This window comes from Callionymus lyra, chromosome 1, assembly GCF_982586985.1.
Source record: "Callionymus lyra chromosome 1, fCalLyr1.hap1.1, whole genome shotgun sequence".
Taxonomy (NCBI): domain Eukaryota; kingdom Metazoa; phylum Chordata; class Actinopteri; order Syngnathiformes; family Callionymidae; genus Callionymus; species Callionymus lyra.
In genome coordinates this window covers 32,681,830-32,701,575 of record NC_141818.1, presented here as the reverse complement: position 1 = coordinate 32,701,575, position 19,746 = coordinate 32,681,830, and the positions used below count along the sequence as shown (strand labels likewise).

Below are 19,746 nucleotides of genomic sequence, written 5' to 3'. Positions count from 1 at the left end.
TTCCAGCGATTTATAATTATTATTTCTTTTGTCAATGAATACACTCGAGTTGTGATTCAAAAATAGCTGACATTTTGCAGCAGGTCAGAATTAAATGTGTACTGCACACTTTAATGTATTTATAGTAAATGTGAATTAGACACAAGAAGAACTATCTAAATAAATAACAATATATATATATATATATATGTATATATATATATATATATATATATATATATATATATATATTCTCTGTATGATGTTCGTGTTGTTGTAGGAGATGATCTGAAGCACAGTTGCATGTTGTTGGAAATAAGATGTTTTTGTCACTTCTTACAGCCATGGTCCTCACCACACGTCACAGTAAAGTGTCCACTCTTGTGACCCACTCCACACCCCCACTGACCACCGCTGTTTCCTGCGACTGTAAATTTAAAAGAGGGGCGTGTTTCCACGCGTGGACTGCGAGTAAATCACTTTGCCGTAAACCATGCGCGCCCCCGCCGCCCTCTTGTGCAAAGCGGCGACACCGTTGATTTGTCCTCTGTGGACTGGCGTGACCGCAGGGGAGCGCGCGGCATCCACGCCGAGCCTCGCGTGCTTACGTAAGAGCGCGCACGCCCCGCTCTTTGCTGGAGAAGGTGGCGCGAGCCGGTTGACAGCGGCGCTTTGATCCTGACGCGCGCGAGGAGGAGACAGGGAGGAGGGTACCGCTCGCGCTCCCTCCATCACGCTCCACGCACCGCACGCGCGTCGACCCCCGGGAGGAAGACCACCGAGCACGGGTGCGAGTTGGGGGAGATAAAGGGTGGGGACGAGAGGGGGGGAGGTCAGTGTGGAGGTCTGGACCTGAGCTCGAGCCAACGTCCCGTCAGCGTCCAGCGTCCCTGAGGCCGGAGCACCGACAGGATGTGAGACTGAGGCGGAGCAGACGCGGAGGGGACATGGGGAAGGACCAGGAGCTGCTGCAGGCCGTGAAGACCGAGGACCTGCTGACGGCTCAGCGGATCCTGCAGAGACCGCGGCCGGGGAAAGCCAGTGAGTGGCCCCGCGCGCACACACATACACACACACACACACACACAGGAGGTCAGGACAGTGGTGCAGACTTATCTAGTCAGGTGTGTATGCGTGCGTGTTGGTGCGCGTGTGTTGCCATCACTGTGACGTCAGGCGTGATAGTGATGACGTTGCAAGACAATTAGAAAACGCGAACGTGACTCGCTTAGGGTTGGTGTTGTGCGCGTGTGTGTGCGCGCGTGTGTGTGTGTCACAGTGACATTGCACACGCGTGAATGACAATTATAAAAGATTGTCGCTCATGTTGCACAATTATGCTATTAGTGAGTCAGTTCTGTGTGTGTGTGTGTGTGTGTGTGTGTGTGGGGGTGTGTGTGCGTGTGTGTGTGTGTGTGTCAGATGAGGCAACATCCAGATGTGTCTGTTGTGATCATGTGTGCGTGCAGTTGGATTAGGACGCACAACTGTTTCCTTGTGGCGTCTGTGTGTGACTCTGCAGTCAGGTGTGATGACAGACACCGAGTTGTGTTTGCGCTGATGTTCCAGGATCCTCCAGATGTTGAAGGTGGTCACGTGTGTGTGCTTGAGTCAGCTGGGACTCGAGGTGATAATTGGATTTCAATTACAGCTCTGAAACATCTCGTCCTCCTCCCCTTCTCCTCCTTCCCCCGCTCACATCCCTCCATCTCAGTCCAGATCTCTTCTCCCTTTAATCCACCCTCTGTCTCCTCCTGTCCTTCTTCCATTCGCGTCCTCGCTCCATCCTTCTTCTCTTCCCCGTGAACATTCCAGCATCGCCACAAAAGGCGAAAACGCTTCTCCTCAGACGCCAGAACGGATCAGCTCTGAGCGTCCAGTCCACTGCACACTGACAAAAAAGGGAGGGGGAGCCACTGGAGGGCAGGACGGGATGGAGCGGTGGATTTATGGATGTGTGGACGAGGGTGGAGAGACAGGAAGTGATGGAGGGAGGTTGAGGAGTGTGTGGATCCAGGTTTATCTTTGAATAATTGAATAGATTCTCTGCAGCGAGACACACACACACACTCCAGGTGTGAGTCAGTGAATGATTCGGTAGTGATGATGCTCAGTGTAGATGTTGACACCCCCCCCCACAACTGACACACTGACCATCCTCCCCACCGGTAAACTATCATTCAACTATTCCATAACGTGGGTGTGTTTCTAATGATTGACTAACTCAATAGCCAATCACCAATGTAGTAACTGTCTGTCCATATGCAGTTCACTTCCCAACCTGAGGGGCAGCAATGAGTCCCTCTTGTGTGATTGACACACAGAAGAAGGAACCCATGAGTATTGTAGTTTTGGCAGGAATCTGGTCATACTAGACCTACACATGTGTTTTTTTTTAAAGAAACAACACTTTCTCAGGCTTTTACAACAAATAAATAACTTAATTCTTTCTCTAATCAAAATGTGAAAAATGTTTTTAAGGAAAGTCCTTTTCAAAATATACAATAAAAATGTATTAACAATGAAGTGCATTGACTGTCTCAAATAACACGGAGCGTAATGCAATATCCAGTAATTGTAACAATAACAGTTGTAAAAACTGGCGTATCCTTTAGTTTTCAGTCTTTGCTGCCATTTCTCCAGTTTTGTCGTTACTTTGGCACGGACGAAATAAAGAGTGTTGCCATCTAGTGGCCAGAGGTCCAATTGCACCACACAAATAAATAAACACTGTGAATATTTGAGTGTTAATCGTGAAATAAAACATCAAATGATTTTTATACACACACTATTGAACGATTAAATAACTTTGAATTAAAATAAGTTGTTTCAAAGATATCGATACAGTGCCATTGAAAATTGAATTACAGTATCGGGAATAATTACATTGCGATGTTTCGATATTTTATTACACCCCTAATGTGTTTTTGACTATGACACCATGAGAACACTAGAATGAAGAAAACATGTATTCTAGCAGAGACTGTGTAGTGTTTGTACTTGTTAATACAGTGATTTTTTATTTTGAAGAATCACACGCCTTTATTGTGAAGGTAAAGATAGTCAAACCTGGCCAACAATCAGAGAGATTCAAGTCTGGACGGGCTTGACTTCCTTTCCATAGGAGTCACCATAGAAATAACACAGGAGTCCCTCAGGGTTCCGACCGGGTTTAACTTCCTCTGAAGAAAGAACGTTTACACACACTATCAGACAGGAAGTGATGTCATTCAAGTCTTCTGACTCACGATTGTCTAGTTTGATGCCAAATTTAAAAGTACTTCAGTCGACTCTAACGAGATGAACGAGTCTCTTCCTCGAACTAATGTTCGTTTTCGCCACCGCATGCGGTCGTCATGGCGACGCCTCGACGTGCCATTCTCACATACCGTGGATCTCTCGGCTCCGATCGAGGCGATAATTGTCTTCTTCAGAACCAGAGAGAGAGGATGGAGTCGGCTGGGAGTGCAGAATCGTGGGTGATGATTTCAACCCTGTGTTCCCCGCTGACCAATCTTCTTTCACCTGAACGCTTCCTCAGTGATGTCCCGGGTCGGATCGGTCCGGCTCAACCCAACAGTGGAACCAGCCGAGATCACAGAACACTCAGAGAGTCATATCCAAGTCTATTTCATCCATATACTGTAATGTTATAGCTTTACTATTTAAAAAGAGTTGGTGGCATTAGTAGTCTGGAGCAGGGAAGATTCTTCAAATGATTCTTGGATCCAGATGGTGATCCAATTACACAAGTAAATAAAGATCTATTATTATTATTTCAAGTTGGGAAGGTTTTATATCTGACATAGACATTTGTGGAGGTTCATGTAAAACATTCAATTTGCTTCCTATGAGTCAAAAACCACACACACATATATATATATATATATACAGTATATATATATATATATATATATATATATATATATATATATATATATATATATATATTTATTAGGGCTGTGTATTGGTAGGAATCTGGCGATACGATACGTATCATGATACATGTGTAACGATATGACGGAGGAAATGATTAATGTTGCCAACTAGTGGCCGGAGGTTTAATTGCACCACACAAATGAATAAACCCTGTAATTATCTGAGTCAATTTGAATTGTTCATTGGAAGATAAAACATCAGATGACTTTCTTTCATACACACACTATTGAAATATAAACCATAAAAATAACTTTTTTATACCGTTAATCATTATTTTCTTAGGCCCCTAATATATATATTTATATTTATATACAATATGTTTAAATAAAAAAGATTTGTTTCAAAAAAAGAGTGACAGCAGCCAGTGTTGATCACAGTTAAAGTAAAATAAGAATTATGTTTTGAAGTTTATTGGACACGTATCGAGGCGTCACTCAATTTGAAAGCGTGGATCCTCAAGCCCAGGTCTGTGGACTGGAACAATCTAATCAGGGTTGTTGCCCGAAGTTGTTCTCGAACGCTGACACAGATATCGATTCATCTGCTGGCCGCGGAGGAGGGGTCGGATTTTAATCCAGGATAAATGAGGAAACAGACACACACAGAGGGTGATGAGTGTAGATGTGCAGCGACCAATCATCTGTCACTCTTTAGCAAATTACAGGGGAAATTGAGTGTGAGAGCTGGATGGAGGGATGAGGAGGAGGAGAGAGAGCGAGGGGGGAAAGAGCTTTCCCCAGATTACTGAGCAGCCAGAGATTATGGCCTCTGGATTATCAGGTTTGACCACATAAAAAAAAAGAAATGTGGAGGTGGAGGAAACAAACAGTCTGTCCTGCTGTGTCTTTTTGAGTGTGTGTGTTTTCAACCTTGAAAATCAGGATGTTCAGAAAAGATCAGACTTGGGCGAGTTGCGGCCCCCGGGGCCCACACACCCTCTGATATGGAACGAGACCAGTTGCGTCAGAATATTAAATGCTTGAATTTGACAATTGAAATGTTGTATTTTTGAAAACGATTTCTATATTGAAGGGTTACATTTGTTTTCGTTAAATAATCAAATTAAATATTTCTAATTTTCAAATTGAATTTTTTTAATGCATAAAGGTTTGAAATTGTAACACAACTAATTCAAAATTATATAAATTCAATATTTTCTCAGTCGCCCTTTAATCCAATATAAACATGTTGGTATAATAGTCCCATCATAAAAGATCTCACATTTTACGTTCAATCTGTGGTTACTGACGATCATATATTGTCTAATATTACTTACTTACTTACTTATATATTTAATTTAATTATTAAAATAAATTCAATGCATAATAAAAAATACAACGTTTCTGTTAAAAAGGGTTAGACATTTGAAATGTTAAACCAATTTATACTCTGATTTACTTCTATACTCGCTAACTTACTACTTTTCTATCCCTTCTGTTTTTTTCCCTATTTTCTTTATTCTAATCTTTATGGGCATTGGCTTTGTATTTCACAATTTGCTTTTATATCATGTTTTTGAATAAAACTAAATAATCAATTTATGGCATATCAACACTTTTTTTCATTTTATGTATATTTTCTTAAATTGTAAAATATATTTACATGCAATATTTTTTTCTCTTTAGAATATTTAAATGAATGTGATTTAGTTTGTTGATTTCCCATCAGCCATTCATTAAATGCCTTTTATGTCTCGACGGCCCCCCCATTACAGTATATAATGTGGCCCCCGAGAAAATGTAATTGCCAACCCCTGTGTGAGATAATACACACCAACACAAACTATATCTGTTCAAAATGTGAAAGGGATATGGTTTGTATTCCTTCAGAAAGAGGCGTTGAGCTGTGAACATCCAGAATTCCTCTATTTTTAAGGTGTTTTCTACCCTTGTGTGTTGCAGAACTGTTAGGAGCCGCCAAACGGGTCAACGTCAACATCCAGGATGCAGACGGGTGAGAGAATGTGGATTTTTGTCTTAAAGTAAAAATCATGAAATAAAGTGGATTCAATAAGTCGTTATAAGGTGTTTAAAGAACATCTCAGTGGAAGAAAGGAAATAAATTCAAATTTTTAATATAAATTAAATTTTAACAGTTTTTGCTCAGATCTTTTTTTAAATTCTTACTTGAACACCCCAAAACTTTGGAGGAGCAGGGGTTATACTCTGAGTCTCTCCTGGATGGCTCTGTTTCAGTCTCTGAGAGAGAGTTCAGGGACCTGAAGAAGAAACCAGCCGTGATCTGGTTCTTCAGTCTTCACAACACAGCTGGAGGTAGAAATACACCGTCAGCAATGAGTTAAGACCAGCGCAGAGTTCTAATACCCGAGGATCCAACATCTTCTCCTTCCCCTCACTCGTGCACAAGACCTCCAGACACTCTATTAGGAATGACTAAAACAAAAAAAAATACAATAATCAATGTTCCTTACTTAAAGAATGGATTATTAAAAATACATTTTATATTAAACGAATCCAAATAAAAGACTATTTGCGTATTATTATCATTTTTTAATTAAATGATGGTGAAAAATATGTCAGTAATTATGTACTAAGCTCAGATACAGGTATTCAATGATACCAAACAAACTCAACAGAAATTACTGGGACTGAAATCTGAGCTGATGAAGAGGTTTTTATTCATAATATATTTATAATACTTAAAATAATGGTATTTTTATTTATGGTCGTTTATTTACACGATGTAGAAAGACATACAATTTCTGTCATCATTTGCTCTCACTTTCTTCTATAAATCCTGCTCTTAAATATAGAAAATAATTATGGCAACATTTCTCCAAGAACCAGTGGATGTGAAAATACACATTCGCCAGCGTTCTAAATTTAGATCGGAGATGATTCTCGTGCTCGCAGTGTTGACAGGATCTCTGTGGTCGTCGTGGACGTAGTCATGTCACCCACACTTGATTGCTTTCATCGACTCCAACGCCAAGACTCGCAAGGATGTATCGGACTCTCACACTCTCTCTGGGCGAGTGTGTGAGTCCGCTCGCTTCAGGGGGGAGAGATTGCTTATTAATGGAAGTAGGTCATCTATCTACACCAACCCCCCCCCCCCCCCCACCCCCCCACCGGCTCACTCACATCTGAGCGAGGGAGAGGGTGGGTGGGTAATCCTTGCAAACTTGTTTTAAATAAATGTGTATTTGCTGACACGTGTGTGTGTGTGTGTGTGTGTGTGTGCAGGCTGTCGCCGCTGCATCACGCTGCTCTGAGTGGAAACAAGGAGCTGATCTCTCTGGTGCTGGAGGCTCAGGCAGCCGTCGACATCAAAGATAACAAAGGTAGAAAAACAACAACAGCAGGAAAACAAACAACAAATGTTGTGTAATCAAAGGTGAGACGGCGGCGAGCGCTTGTTGTGTAACCGCAGTCAAGTTGTGTGTTCGGAGCGATGACAGGAGGCGAAGATTCCCCTTCGGGAGTCGCCATTTGAACAAATATAAATACAGTTTTGGCAGATTCCAGACGGAAAAGGAAATCGTGAGACAGATGGGAAACGCCACAGGGGGGGCGGGTGAGAGTGGGCACCAGGGGGGGAGGCAGGGGGGGCTTTGTCAAATATGAGATGCTGTTTGATGCAGATACTTGAAAACGTAGTAAGTGAGGGTAGGCGTCATCTGTCTCCGCCTCAAATGGCGTCAGGAGTGGTGTCCGTGTCCGTGGAGCGGTTCTCCTGCTTCAGCCACAAGTGGTGTCAGAGGTGGGATTGAACTCACAGGAGCGTGTGAAAGGAGGAACTGCAGTGGCGTCCAGGACTAAACTTTGAATGTACTGTGGTTGTGAAAACTTGGCGTCGACGTTTCTCTGCGCTACATATGGAGCCACAAGATTCCGTTGACCTCGGATAAAGACATTGAACCCAGAGTTGAGGACATGGTTCTGGAAAATCTGGTGATGATTCCAGAGGCCCAGAAGAGTGTAGTCTAGGGGATGGGGGGGCAATGTATTCCCCCGGGGCCACATTATCTACTGTGTTATAAGGGGCTGTCAAGCCAATAAAAGGAAGGGAAATTTAAAGAAATATATAAAAAATTATAAATCCTTTTATACGATGGGAAAAATTTGAGATAGATAAATAAATAAAAGGGCATTCGAAAATAAGCTTAGTTCTTAATTTAATTGCATATAATTCATTGTATTTTTAAGATACTAAAAAACATTGAATCTTTCATATATTTTACAATTTAAAATAAAATACATCAAATGCAAAAAGAGGTTATTATGCCATTCTTTTATTTTTCTTTTACTAATTTAATTTATTATTATTTTATATACATTTTATTTAAAAAATAATATGATATTAAAGCATTACAAAAAAACCCATAAAAGGACAAATAAAATGCAAAATAAAGAAAAAGGATATTAAAACACAGAACTTTTAGAAAATATATGTATAAAAATGCATGTTAAGAAATTATATTGAGACCAGTGGTAAATAAATGGTGTAATATTTAATTTTATATACATTTTAATTTAAAATATCAAATAAAAGCACTACGAGAAGAACTTTTCACATAGATGGAGTCAGGGGCTGTGTGTGGCCCCGGGGCGTAGTCAAATCTTCTCCTGGGAAGAAGATGGACTCAGAGAGAGTTGTTGGTGATTCCAGCGGAGACAGTAAAAATAGAAGACGACCTATTCGGGGTCACGTCTGAATAGATTCGTCATTATCGGTGAGTCAGAAGTTTCTCCAGCCTTCAGGGTCATTGTCCTTCATCTCATGGCTCATCGCTGGTACAAGGACCAGGTCCGTCCCAGGACCGCAACCTCCGGCTCAAAATAGTTTAACGCCTTGCTCAAGACTAACCTTAGGAGTCACAGATGTATTTTTAGAATAAAAAAAATACATTTCAGGATTGTTTATGAGACTTTCCATCATTATTGTCTTATTAATTGCATTTAATTTTCAGAACAAATATGGACACATAGACATGATTTCTAAAGTCGTTCCAATAAATACAGATAATCCCAAAAACAATGAAATAAACGTGTTGATGGAAAGCCTGGAAAGGTCTGGATGAAGTTCATCGGGGTCATCTTGTAGCCCTCGAGACCTTGTTGGGTTGAAGCAGGTCAATGTCTGTGAGAGTGCCACGAAGATAAGTGCTGAGTCAGCAGGACTGGGATACCAGATTGCAGGTCTGATGATCGTTAGTAGAGAGTGAGTCAGAGTGTTCATGTGAGTATGGTCAGATGTCATGAAATAAATGTACAAAGAAATAACAAGAGTGACGTTAAGAAAATCCCACGTGTCTTCAGGGATGCGTCCACTACACTATGCAGCGTGGCAGGGGAAGACGGAGCCCATGAAGATGCTGCTGAAGTCGGGCTCGTCGGTCAACGGCCAGTCAGACGAGGGACAGATTCCTCTTCACCTGTCAGCACAGCACGGACATTACGACGGGGTGAGTGTGACTGTGGTCCGAGGTTTTATTTTTGTGGCGTGTTTCAACTTAGCTGTTAACTGTTTTGGTGCAACATGAGTTTGTGTGCAGAAGTTTGTCATTCATGCATGTTTCCAACAAACTTGTGGTGGTTGTGTTTTGAGAGTGACTCTATAAAGCCCTGTGTGTGTGTGTGTGTGTGTGTGTGTGTGTGTGTGTGTGTGTGTGTGTGTGTGTGTGTGGGGGTGTGTGTGTGTGTGTGTGTGTGTGTGTGTGTGTGTGTGTGTGTGTGTGTGTGTGTGTGTGTGTGTGTGTGGGGGTGTGTGTGTGTGTGTGTGTGTGTGTGTGTGTGTGTGTGTGTGTGTGTGTGTGTGTGTGTGTGTGTGTGTGTGTGTGTGTGTGTGCTCAACAGTCAGAGATGCTGCTCCAGCACCAGTCCAACCCGGTCATTTCGGACTCAGCTGGTAAAACTCCTCTAGACCTGGCCTGTGAATTCGGACGAGTCTCGGTGAGTGCAGGAGAAACAAACTCAACACACACACACACACACACATAAGAAAGTCCACACACACTCAACGGAACCTCATTCCGGTTCAGGTGGTCCAGTTGCTGCTCAGCAGTAACATGTGTGCCGCCATGTTGGAACCAAAACCCGCAGATCCAAATGGATTCTCACCTCTTCATCTCGCTGCCAAGAACGGACACATAGACGTCATCCGGTAAAGAGTCAACACGACACACGTGATCAGATCATCATGTTTGCGTCGATGGTTATCAGATCATGTGACCATATTATCTGTACAGTCATGTAACTGATGAGGTCATGTGACTGTGGTTATGTGACAGGCTGCTGATCCAGGCTGGGATCGACATCAACAGGCAGTCGGAGTCGGGCACCGCTCTACACCAGGCCGCCCTCTGTGGGAAGACAGAGGTGGTGCGTCTGCTGTTGGACGTGAGTTTGCCGGCTCTTCCCATTCTGTCTTCACCCGTCACACAGTCTGACTCCTCGTCTCCCCTCAGAGCGGGATCAGCGCTGGGGTGCGGAACACTCTGAGTCAGACGGCGCTGGACATCGTCAACCAATTTACCACCACCCAGGCTAGCCGGGAAATCAAGCAGCTGCTGAGAGGTGAGACCTGCAGAACCGGAGCTGGTTCTGGACTGGGGTCTCAAACACACGGCCTTAAATCTGTTTGTGCTGCAGATGCGTCGGCTGCGATGCAGGTCCGAGCTCTGAAGGACTACTGCAACAACTACGACCTGACGAGCCTTAACATCAAAGCCGGTGACATCATCACGGTTAGTCTCATGACCCTTCCATCTCTTCCCAGCATTCAAATAAAATACACAAGCAAAGAACTTGCATCACATTACAGAAACCTTCAACGAAATAAAATGATAACCGACACATTTTTGATTGAAAGGATTAGCGAAACAAATATTTTAATTTAAGGAAATTACTTGCTCCCATCCAGGAGTCTTTTTTACGTCCAAATGAGCTCGTCTGAGGAGCCAGTGAAAGATAACAAATGGGAGGAGTTGGGATCAATGTGTGGGTCGTGGAAACCCATCTGGGTGTTTGACCAAAAGAAGGTGGTTCTCTCCCTAAGAGAGTACAAGTTCAAGTTCTTTTGGCTGAGAAGGCTGTGCGATGGCTGAGTGGGGTCACCAGTAATCCTGATGGCCTTGCTGGTGATGCGGGTGTTATAAATGTCCAGGAGGTGGGGAGAGACACCAATGATCCTCTCAGCTAATCTCACGATGCGCTGCAGGGTCTTCTCGGTAGGACAAGGTGCAGGCAGTGTACCAAACAGTGATACAGCTTTACAGGATGCTCTCAATGGTGCCTCTGTAGAAGGTGAGCATCATGGGTGGTGGGGCTCTTGCGCTCCTCAGTCTGTGGGGGAAGTACAGGCGCTGGTGGGCTTTTTTGCCCAGTGATGCTGTATTGTGGCTCCAGGACAGATCTTCAGAGATGTGCACACCAAGAAACTTGGTGCTGCTCACCCTCTTCTCTGCAGCTCCGTCGATGGTTAGTGCTGGATGCTAGGTGTGCACTCTCCTGAAGTCAACAATGACCTCCTTAGTCTTCTCCACGTTCAGGTGGAGATTGTTGTCTTTGCACCACGTGGCCATCCTGTTTTCCTCACATCTGTAGACTGTCTCATCGCTGTTGTTGATGAGACCCAGAACAGTTGTGTCATCCAAAAACTTGATGAAGAGGTTGGAGCTGGATGATGGAGTGCAGTCATGGGTCAGCGTGTGTGAGTGAAGAGGAGGGGGCTCAGCACACATCCGTGGGAGGCCCCTGTGTTCAGTGGGTTGGTGCTGGAGGTGTTACTGCCGACCCGCACTGTCCGTGGTCAAGACGTCCAACAGCCAGTTGCACAGGGGGGTGTTGAGTCCCAACTGGTCCAGTTTGTGGATGAGCTGCCGGGGGATGATCGTGTTGAATGCTGAGCCGAAGTCGATGAACAGCATTCTAACGTATGAGTCTTTAGTCTCCAGGTGGGTGAGGGCTGAGTGGAGGTTGTTGTTGTTGCCTCATGAGCCCAGGTATATTAGTAGGATTCACCAGGAAATGGTGTTTGCCAAAGACCCTCTTTAGTTTCTCTGGTATACCGGCAACGTAAGGTATAACACTGACCTTGCATTTTTCTTTCTTTTCAATTTCTGGGGCTCCCTGTTTCTTTTTCTATATTTCTAGACCCGCTTAGGGTGTCCTCGAGTCGCTCAAGCTTTTCCAACGTGGTCTTTCTCTTGAATGTTACCTTCTTTTTTGTGAGGACACTCTCAGGCCAGAGTCTAAGAGATCTGATGACACCCAGTTCGTGCTGCATAGGGTGGTCAAGGAGTAAATCATATGTGGTTTTCTTATATATTTCCACATTGAGGCAGACGTCTGCCTCCATTAATACAGCAAAGTCCAGAGAGGCTATGATGTTGTCCACGACATCTTAATGAGTGAACTTGCTGTAGTAGTCCACCGTTTAGATGTACAGGCCTCTACTTCATGTATCACGATTCTGACACAAGTATCATCAACCTATATGAACCAGTGTCTTGGTGCTGTGCCCTTGAATGAAATTATGGCATTTCTCTCCACCTCCTCCATGTACACGTTAGCCACTATGAGAGGGACAATGCATGGCAAATGCATATTTCTGTCTGTAATGGCGCTCTGAAAATAGGTAGTGTTGAGGCATAGATCCAACGTCCTTAATTTTCTAGGTAAAGTCCTGGGGGTTCCCAATGTGTTCTGTGGAGTTGCCAATAAGGGAAGCTAGGATGGTGGATAAGTATTTGGTCAAATCTATAGTGTCAATCCATAAATTCATGGGGCAGCCTCTTCTGGATATAATCTGTAGTACGGTGTCTTTGGACCCCTTGGATAACCATGACCTGCATGAAAGAAACTACATGGAATTAATGCATATAGAATTTGTATAGTATTTTTCATGTTAAAACCACTTTTTCTAAGCATGTCACATGTCTGCAGGTTTTGGAGCAACACTCGGACGGACGCTGGAAGGGCTGTATCCATGACAACCGCACTGGAAACGACCGAGTTGGCTACTTCCCTTCCAACATGGTGGAAGTGATCAAGAGGGCAGGTGACCCCCCACCCCCACCTGATAAGTGGGTGGTGTGTGTGTGCAGCCTATCAGTAGTTGTAGTTAGCTGCAGCATCATTAGCTTCCCTGATTCTCACGTGTGTCGCCCCTCTTTCTTTATGCTCCCTGTCACCCCCTCTGCTGGATAGCAGCCCCCAATACCATCTCTGCTCTCGCAGACCCTCCAACATCCCGCGTGATTTCCCCAACTATATGTTTTCATTCTTTTGATTTGTTGAGTTGTTTATTTAAGTTGACTGATCGGTTGTGTTGTTGTTGTTTCAACCCCACCAACTCCACGCTGACACGAGTCCAGGCCACTCCCCCTCACTGCAGTGCCACACCCTTCTGCTCCGCCGTCCCAACCCCTGCCCCGTAACCACGCTTAATGGAAGCCCTAACACCCCAACTAGAGTCCTTCCCCTACACCTGCCCACCCCACCCCCTTCCCTCTCCGACATAGCATCCCTCCCCCGTTTCTCCTCGTTTGGCTACTTCCCTCTCCCCATCTCACCCCCTTCTCTGTCCACACCTCCTCTCTCCACTTCTCAGGAGCAGCAAATTCAGACAGGTACATACTGTAGCACATCTGACACAACAGCCTCACGCGACTTCATGTAAAACTTTTGCTTCTTCACTTTCTTAATTGACAAGAAACAGCACTCAAAACACTCAAATGTCAAACTCCCAGGCCAGAGTAGACCACGGGTTTGACCCATGTGAGTCAGATTTAGAAAATGTTTTTGTCATTATCTAATGATATGAGAAAAAAGGAGATTCAGGAAACAGAAAGACGCATCACTGATCTACACCAAATGTTAGAAATGAGGACACAAATTCAAATCACAAACATACACTGCATCTATTGATGAGAGAGGAAAGACAGTTAAAGGAATACCACGTTACCACAATTTATTTTCATTGTCGCCCCCCTTAGTGGTCAACATTTATTGAACTCAGTTGTTATTATTAACAAGGAAACACCAGACATTAATGATGTCATTGTCTCCTGCACCACATGTCGGTGGAGCGATCGTTGTTATCAGTTTTATATCGAGTGTGCCGTCACAGAAGCAGAACATGTGAGTCTCTGGTTTCACAATAAAAGGCTGCCGAGGCCCTCATGACTTCAACACACACACCTGCTGGTTGTCCTGTGACTCGGGTGAAAAGTGTGTAAGCAAGTTGTGTGTTTATGTGTGTGCCAGGCTCAAGGACTGCTGAGATAAGTCCTCAGGGTTCTCCCACGTTGGGTCACCAGAGCAGCAGCAATGAAGAAATCTGGGTTCTCCGCAAACCTTTGTCAGGTAAATGTTTGCTGTTTGTGTGTTTGGTTGTGTGTTTTCTTATGGTGCGTGTGCGTCCAGGCGGTGATCGCAGCGGCAGCGTGGGCAGTATCGGCAGTGCTCGCTCCTCCACCAGCCTTCAGGGGTCCGGGAACACGCATGTCCTAACTACGCCTGCTCCAAGTCCACACCCGGCACAGACGCCGGGAGTCAACACGCACGGACTCAGCGCTCCCGGACTCAATGCACAAGCTGAAGGAGTCAAGGTGGTCACATGATCACTTGTCAAACATCTTCTGAGTCCATGCTGACGAGCATGTATGTGTTCCGCTGCAGCTGCTGGCCACGGTTCTTTCTCAGTCGGTGAAAGCCAAAGAGCATCTCCTGGAGCAGTCTCAGTCGGTGGAGCAGTCCAGCGGTGAGTCCGGGATGAGATTCATTAAGAACCACAATCCCTTTACAAGGACTGATAACACATGTGGAAACACTCCCCTTACAAGCTCGTAGCTTCATTCCTATGATTCTCCTCCTCCCCACCAGGTGTCTCCCACCGCCCTGCCCACGAGCAGAAGTCATTTGAGCGGAAAACAGAGGTGGATGATGGCAGAGTGAGTTTTTGATGTCATGCTTTTTGCAGGCCAACCACAAGGATGCTTACACACCAAGGAGTGGTTGTTGTCATGTGCATGTCCATCCCGTAGATACACACCCTCCGAGCCGTGCTTGTCAAACACTTTTACAGCTGTAGTACCCCAGAGGAGGTCATGATGTGGACCCTGGATACAGACTGTAAAATCTAGGAACGTAAAACCTGTGAAAAAATGATTGGAGACCACTAGAGGGCTCCAGCCATTGAGAAACTTTGCTCTAGAACATTCTTGAGAACTGACTGCTCTCAACTGTCTTGTGATCAAAAGCTTCTTTTTGCTATGTTCATCCATTCTTTCTTTCATCTGGAGTTTTGTGCTTTGGTGCTGAAGAACCCTGCAATGGTTTTCCTGGTGTTCTTCAGGTGCATGTTTGAGCGTGTGCTGCGACGGTGTAATGACACGCTAGAACCGGACAGCTGAGTTCTAGCAGCGGTCAGCAGTGGTGTTTGTGTTCTGTGTTCTAGAAGCAGGCAGTAGTGACGTGGTTGGGTGAGTTTCAGCTGCAGTTCTACACCACGCACTTCCTCACCGCTGGATATGATCTAGACACCATTAGCCGCATGACCCCCGAGGTAAGGTCATGAACCCTGACCCCCTCACGCACCGCCCCCCCCTGTCTGTCAAGGCTCCACCCGGCACAGCCTGTCCTGGATGATGTCATCATGACCCTCCTGTCTGTGTCACCTGCCCCCTTGGTGTGAGTCCGTAGCCTCGCCAGTCACTGCTTGTGCTTCATTCTATATGTTGTGTGTCTGTGTTGGGATGTGCTAGTAACAAGTCAACGTCAGCAATAAAACTTTTTAAAGCCGAGGTGAAATGACGATCCAGATTATCAACTCAATATTGACCTGTGAGTCAGAGTTGCAAAACTGAGACAAATCATTCATTTGGTTTGAGTATAAAACTGCAACAAACAGAAAAAGGAGGAAAATTGGACATATTCCAAAAAAAAATTAAAAACAAAATCGATTTTTCCAAAGTTTATAAAATCTTAAAATTGTATTTAGTTTTGTCTCTTATAAATGTGTCTTTTTCCATTAAACACCCACCTGTTCTTTCTCATGACTCAGTGGTTCGAACATCTCTGGCTACCTTCTCTTGAAAAAGCAAAGAGAGAAAGCAGCAGTACCAGCTCGACTTTATTAACAAAATCTTCATGTCAAAGCCCGTCATCACCTCTTTGCATGTATCAGGACCTGACGGCCATTGGAGTGATGAAGCCAGGACATCGGAAGAAGCTGACATCGGAGATAAGCAACCTTCCCTCCACCGACTGGCTGCCAGACCACAAACCTGTATGGCTACTGTTGAACCACCTGATTCACGTCTGTGCCGACTGTGACTGTCATGTGTTTCAGGCGAATTTGGGTGACTGGCTGTCTCATCTGGGTCTCAGCCAGTACTACCAGGTCCTGGTGCAGAACGGCTACGAGAACATCGACTTCATATCTGACATCAGCCTGGAGGACTTGCAGGAGATTGGAATTACAAAACTTGGTGAGTGAACTTAAACTAGCGCCATCTTTAGGTCACTGAAAATCAAGTTTAAAGACGGGGGCGTGTGTTATCATAATGTTTTAGTAGTGGAGTTTGTCAAAAGCAGTCTAATGGAACGCTGTCCCCTGTAGGTCATCAGAAGAAGCTGATGTTGGGGGTTAGGAGACTGAAGGATCTGCAGAGGGGGGTCACATGTGGGGACTCTTCCTTGTCCCCTCCTTCCAGTCCGGGCGGAACTGGAAGCTCTGAACCACACAGGGAGGTCAGGAAGGTGAAGGATGGTATCTCCAGCCCGTTAGTGAAACCACACCCAGGCCTATCAGAGACGCCCCCTCAAACCCCCCCGCTGACACCAACTCACTCCCGAAACCAGCAGGTATCACCCCGGGCTAGACCCCGCCCTTCCACCCAGGCCACAGACTCCCCAGTTCCCACACTGCGCCTGCCCAGCGACGAAGAGCGACAGAGAACCTGTGCCCTGATCGGAGCAGAGTCAGACCTCAAGTACGCCACCGTTTGCCGCAGCAGCTCCCGCACTTCCAACGACATCACTGTCAACCGCAGCCAGTCATCCGTCACCTTGCGACCTCGCAGGAAAGGTCGACCACCGACTCCCCCCAAGAGGTCATGCTCCTCCATCACTGGTGGCGAAGAGGATGAGGCCCGGGCCGATGGGCTTCTGGGGCCGCCGACATTCAGAGAGCGGAGAGCCAGTGACGGAGGAAGTCTTGGAGCCACCCTGAGATCCCAGGAGTCTTCCGGGCTGGAGAGGTCAGAGGAGTCGTCGGGGAGTGTGCGCAGCCTCGCCGCCATGCTGGAGACGTCTATAGTTAGTGGAACTAAAACTCTGCCGAAGAACATGGGAAGCACCACCTACCTGCAGGTGTGTGAAGTGCAACTCTTTCTTTTTGTCTGAATCTGTGTGACAGTCGTGTGGTTCGCAGGTGAGTCCCCCGACACTTCGCCGCCAGGCTCGGTCAGGTGGTCTCGGCTCAGAGGAAGAGGACGTTATCAATCGCCGTCGGACAATCGCAGTGCCCGAAGGTCTCCGGAAAGAAGTGATGGAACCAAGCCCAACACCGCAGCAGCGGCCAGAACCTCGACCCCGGTCCACCGTCGGCACAGCAACTTCAGAGGGCGCAGATGGCAGGACAACGCTTAGACGAAAACCAGCAGCAACTGAAGCCCCCACAACTGCGGCAACAACCGTTGTCACCATGACTACTGGAACAGACACCATCCGCAGACGTCCACGTGCAAGTGAGCAAAGCAACAAACAGATGGACTCTCTCTGCAAAGCTGGAGACAGTAGGCGTAAACCCGACGATGAGCAGCAGCAGAACGGTGGTGTGGTTCTAAGGCGAAGGCCAGTGTCCGAGACTCCGGACAGGGCAGAGAAAACCACAGAGACCTGCGAGTGGATGGAGGCCAGGAAGTCTCTGAAACCAGCCCTCTCTCCCAAACCGATAGCCCAGAGGAAGAGTCAAGCTGACCCCCCAACTCCAACACGCCGGGTCCCCATACCTGGACCTGAAACTGCGCCACAGAGTCCAGGTGAGTCCTCTGGAACATCGTCAAGTCTGATTGTCTCTAAACATGTCTTTGTTTCTCCTTTAAGAATCAAAGCGTGTTCCGCCTCCTGTCTCCCCGAAACCTCGCGGCCCTCCGACGGCCCCCAAACCGGGCAAAACCAGTGTTTTGAGTCCCGCTGCAATCAGCCCGACCCCGGCCCCCAGACCTACCTCCCCTCACCCGGCCCCTCCCCTCCCTGCTCCTGACACTCCGTCTGCTCCGTCTCTCTCACCTGGACTCCCTCTGACCTCCCCGGCCCAGAGCCCCTCCACGCCGTCCGCTCACCCAGTCAAACCTCCTCGCTCCTCGATCGCCGGCCTGTCCATCGACCTGCTGGGAACCCGGGAGGCAGAGGAGGAGGGGGAGCGGAGGAGAGAGCAGGAAGAACAGATAAGGAGGATGGAGGAGGAGAACCTGGCACAGCTGGAGAACAAGCCCAGGGTGGAGGGGACCGTTCCTGGACAGGAGGAGAAGGTGCAGCATCGCCTGGAGGAGACCAGCACCTCCCTTGCAGCTGCTCTGCAGGTCGTGGAGCACAAGATCCAGGATGACCCACTGTGAGTCTCACTTGATTTTGCATCGATTTGTGTTGATTCTCAAACACGTTTCTGTTTCAGCTCCGGTCAAAAAGCTTCCATCTTGGACGACATCGGCAGCATGTTTGACGACCTGGCGGACCAGCTGGATGCTATGCTGGACTGATCTTCCCTCCTCTTCCCTGATCCATGCATTGGTTCAACATCCTCCTTAGGCTTTGGCGCGTCTCCTGCATCATGTAGCCTGGGAAAGGGGACAACGTCCTCTCCTGCCGCTGCCACGAGCTCTGCGGCCTCACACCGAGAAGCACAATCTTTCCTTCGATCTCTGGAGTCCAGAGGTGCTGCAGTCAGACACGGGCATATTGCTCGATGATATTAAAAGAAGCACATGGCTGAAGACGGACGACAGACGGGGTTAATGAAGCACACGAGAAAAAACTCTCCCCGATCTGCGTGCGTCGTCTCTGCTCACGCCGTTGTCGTTGTTGCCGCTCTTGTCGAATGTGTTCTGTCAGTGTCCTCCTCGTACTATAGCTAGTCAGCGTGTGTGAACTCATGATTTTGGAAGTTTGCTCGAGTACAAAAAAAACATATGCAAACATACTCAGTGTCGTTCCCTGTCCTGCTGCCGTGACCGTGAATCAGTCGTCTTCTTTCGAGGCTTTCTCCAGCATACTAACCTTGGGTGTTTGAAATGTTAGAGCTCCAGTGTCCCTTCTCTTCTGTTCTCCTGGTTTTGTTGACTCTGCATCTCTCTGTGCCTTGGTCGTGTTCAGAACAATGGTTTCTCCACTTTGATCGTTTCAGTGACGCAAAATAACTTAATCCTCGTGTATCTCCGTCGTTGACTTCTAGGTTGTGAGTCGGTTCATATGATCCATGAATTAGTAACCGAAGCCCCTTTAAGATAAAACTGATCCGCTCTTCTCCCCGTGTTCGGTCAGGCCGACTGCCGTCCACCTGTATTTTTATGCTCTTGAGAACAAAGCTATATTTGAGACAGATGGTTCTATGTGAATACAGAATATGACCTGGACATTTATGGTTGAATGTGTGGTGATGGCTGTCGTGACGGGGTGGGGCTTCTGTACTGATGTGAAGAGAATAAATGTACCAAATGAAGCTGAAGTGGTGTGTCTGTTCACTCTGAGCTCAGCAAATGACTCCTAAAAATATTCATGATTGACAAAATTATCCAACAATAATAATCTATTTTTACATTTGATCTAAAACACTAATGTTTTGTAGAGTAAAGGCAAA

The 19,746-nt window shown here is 46.2% G+C and overlaps 1 protein-coding gene across 2 annotated transcripts; it reads left to right on the top strand.

Moving 5' to 3' along the window:
* The first annotated feature begins 533 nt into the window (after window positions 1-533).
* On the top strand, window positions 534-19,608 carry LOC148089088 (uncharacterized). Of its 2 annotated transcripts, XM_087802793.1 has the most exons (22): window positions 534-1,020; window positions 5,820-5,871; window positions 7,125-7,222; window positions 9,201-9,346; window positions 9,738-9,833; window positions 9,923-10,044; window positions 10,172-10,280; window positions 10,349-10,457; window positions 10,533-10,627; window positions 12,828-12,942; window positions 13,259-13,513; window positions 14,151-14,249; window positions 14,310-14,494; window positions 14,565-14,646; window positions 14,769-14,836; window positions 15,343-15,450; window positions 16,072-16,173; window positions 16,237-16,375; window positions 16,507-17,258; window positions 17,320-17,929; window positions 17,994-18,504; window positions 18,565-19,608. In XM_087802793.1, exons 1-22 carry the CDS (start codon window positions 927-929, stop codon window positions 18,647-18,649), a joined length of 4,032 nt encoding a protein of 1,343 aa, XP_087658919.1. In that variant the 5' UTR covers window positions 534-926; the 3' UTR covers window positions 18,650-19,608. The 2 variants fall into 2 exon arrangements, with proteins under 2 accessions (XP_087658919.1, XP_087658927.1); XM_087802801.1 differs by lacking the exon at window positions 13,259-13,513 and having other exon boundaries at window positions 535-1,020.
* Window positions 19,609-19,746: the final 138 nt, after the last annotated feature.

Bases quoted from the DNA above. Each gene is read 5' to 3' on its own strand.
- LOC148089088 (XM_087802793.1), top strand. From the start codon at position 927: ATGGGGAAGGACCAGGAGCTGCTGCAGGCCGTGAAGACCGAGGACCTG. The intron at 7,223-9,200 runs GTAGAAAAACAA...ACGTGTCTTCAG, and splicing joins CGACATCAAAGATAACAAAG to GGATGCGTCCACTACACTAT. The intron at 13,514-14,150 runs GTACATACTGTA...TGTGTGTGCCAG, and splicing joins GGAGCAGCAAATTCAGACAG to GCTCAAGGACTGCTGAGATA.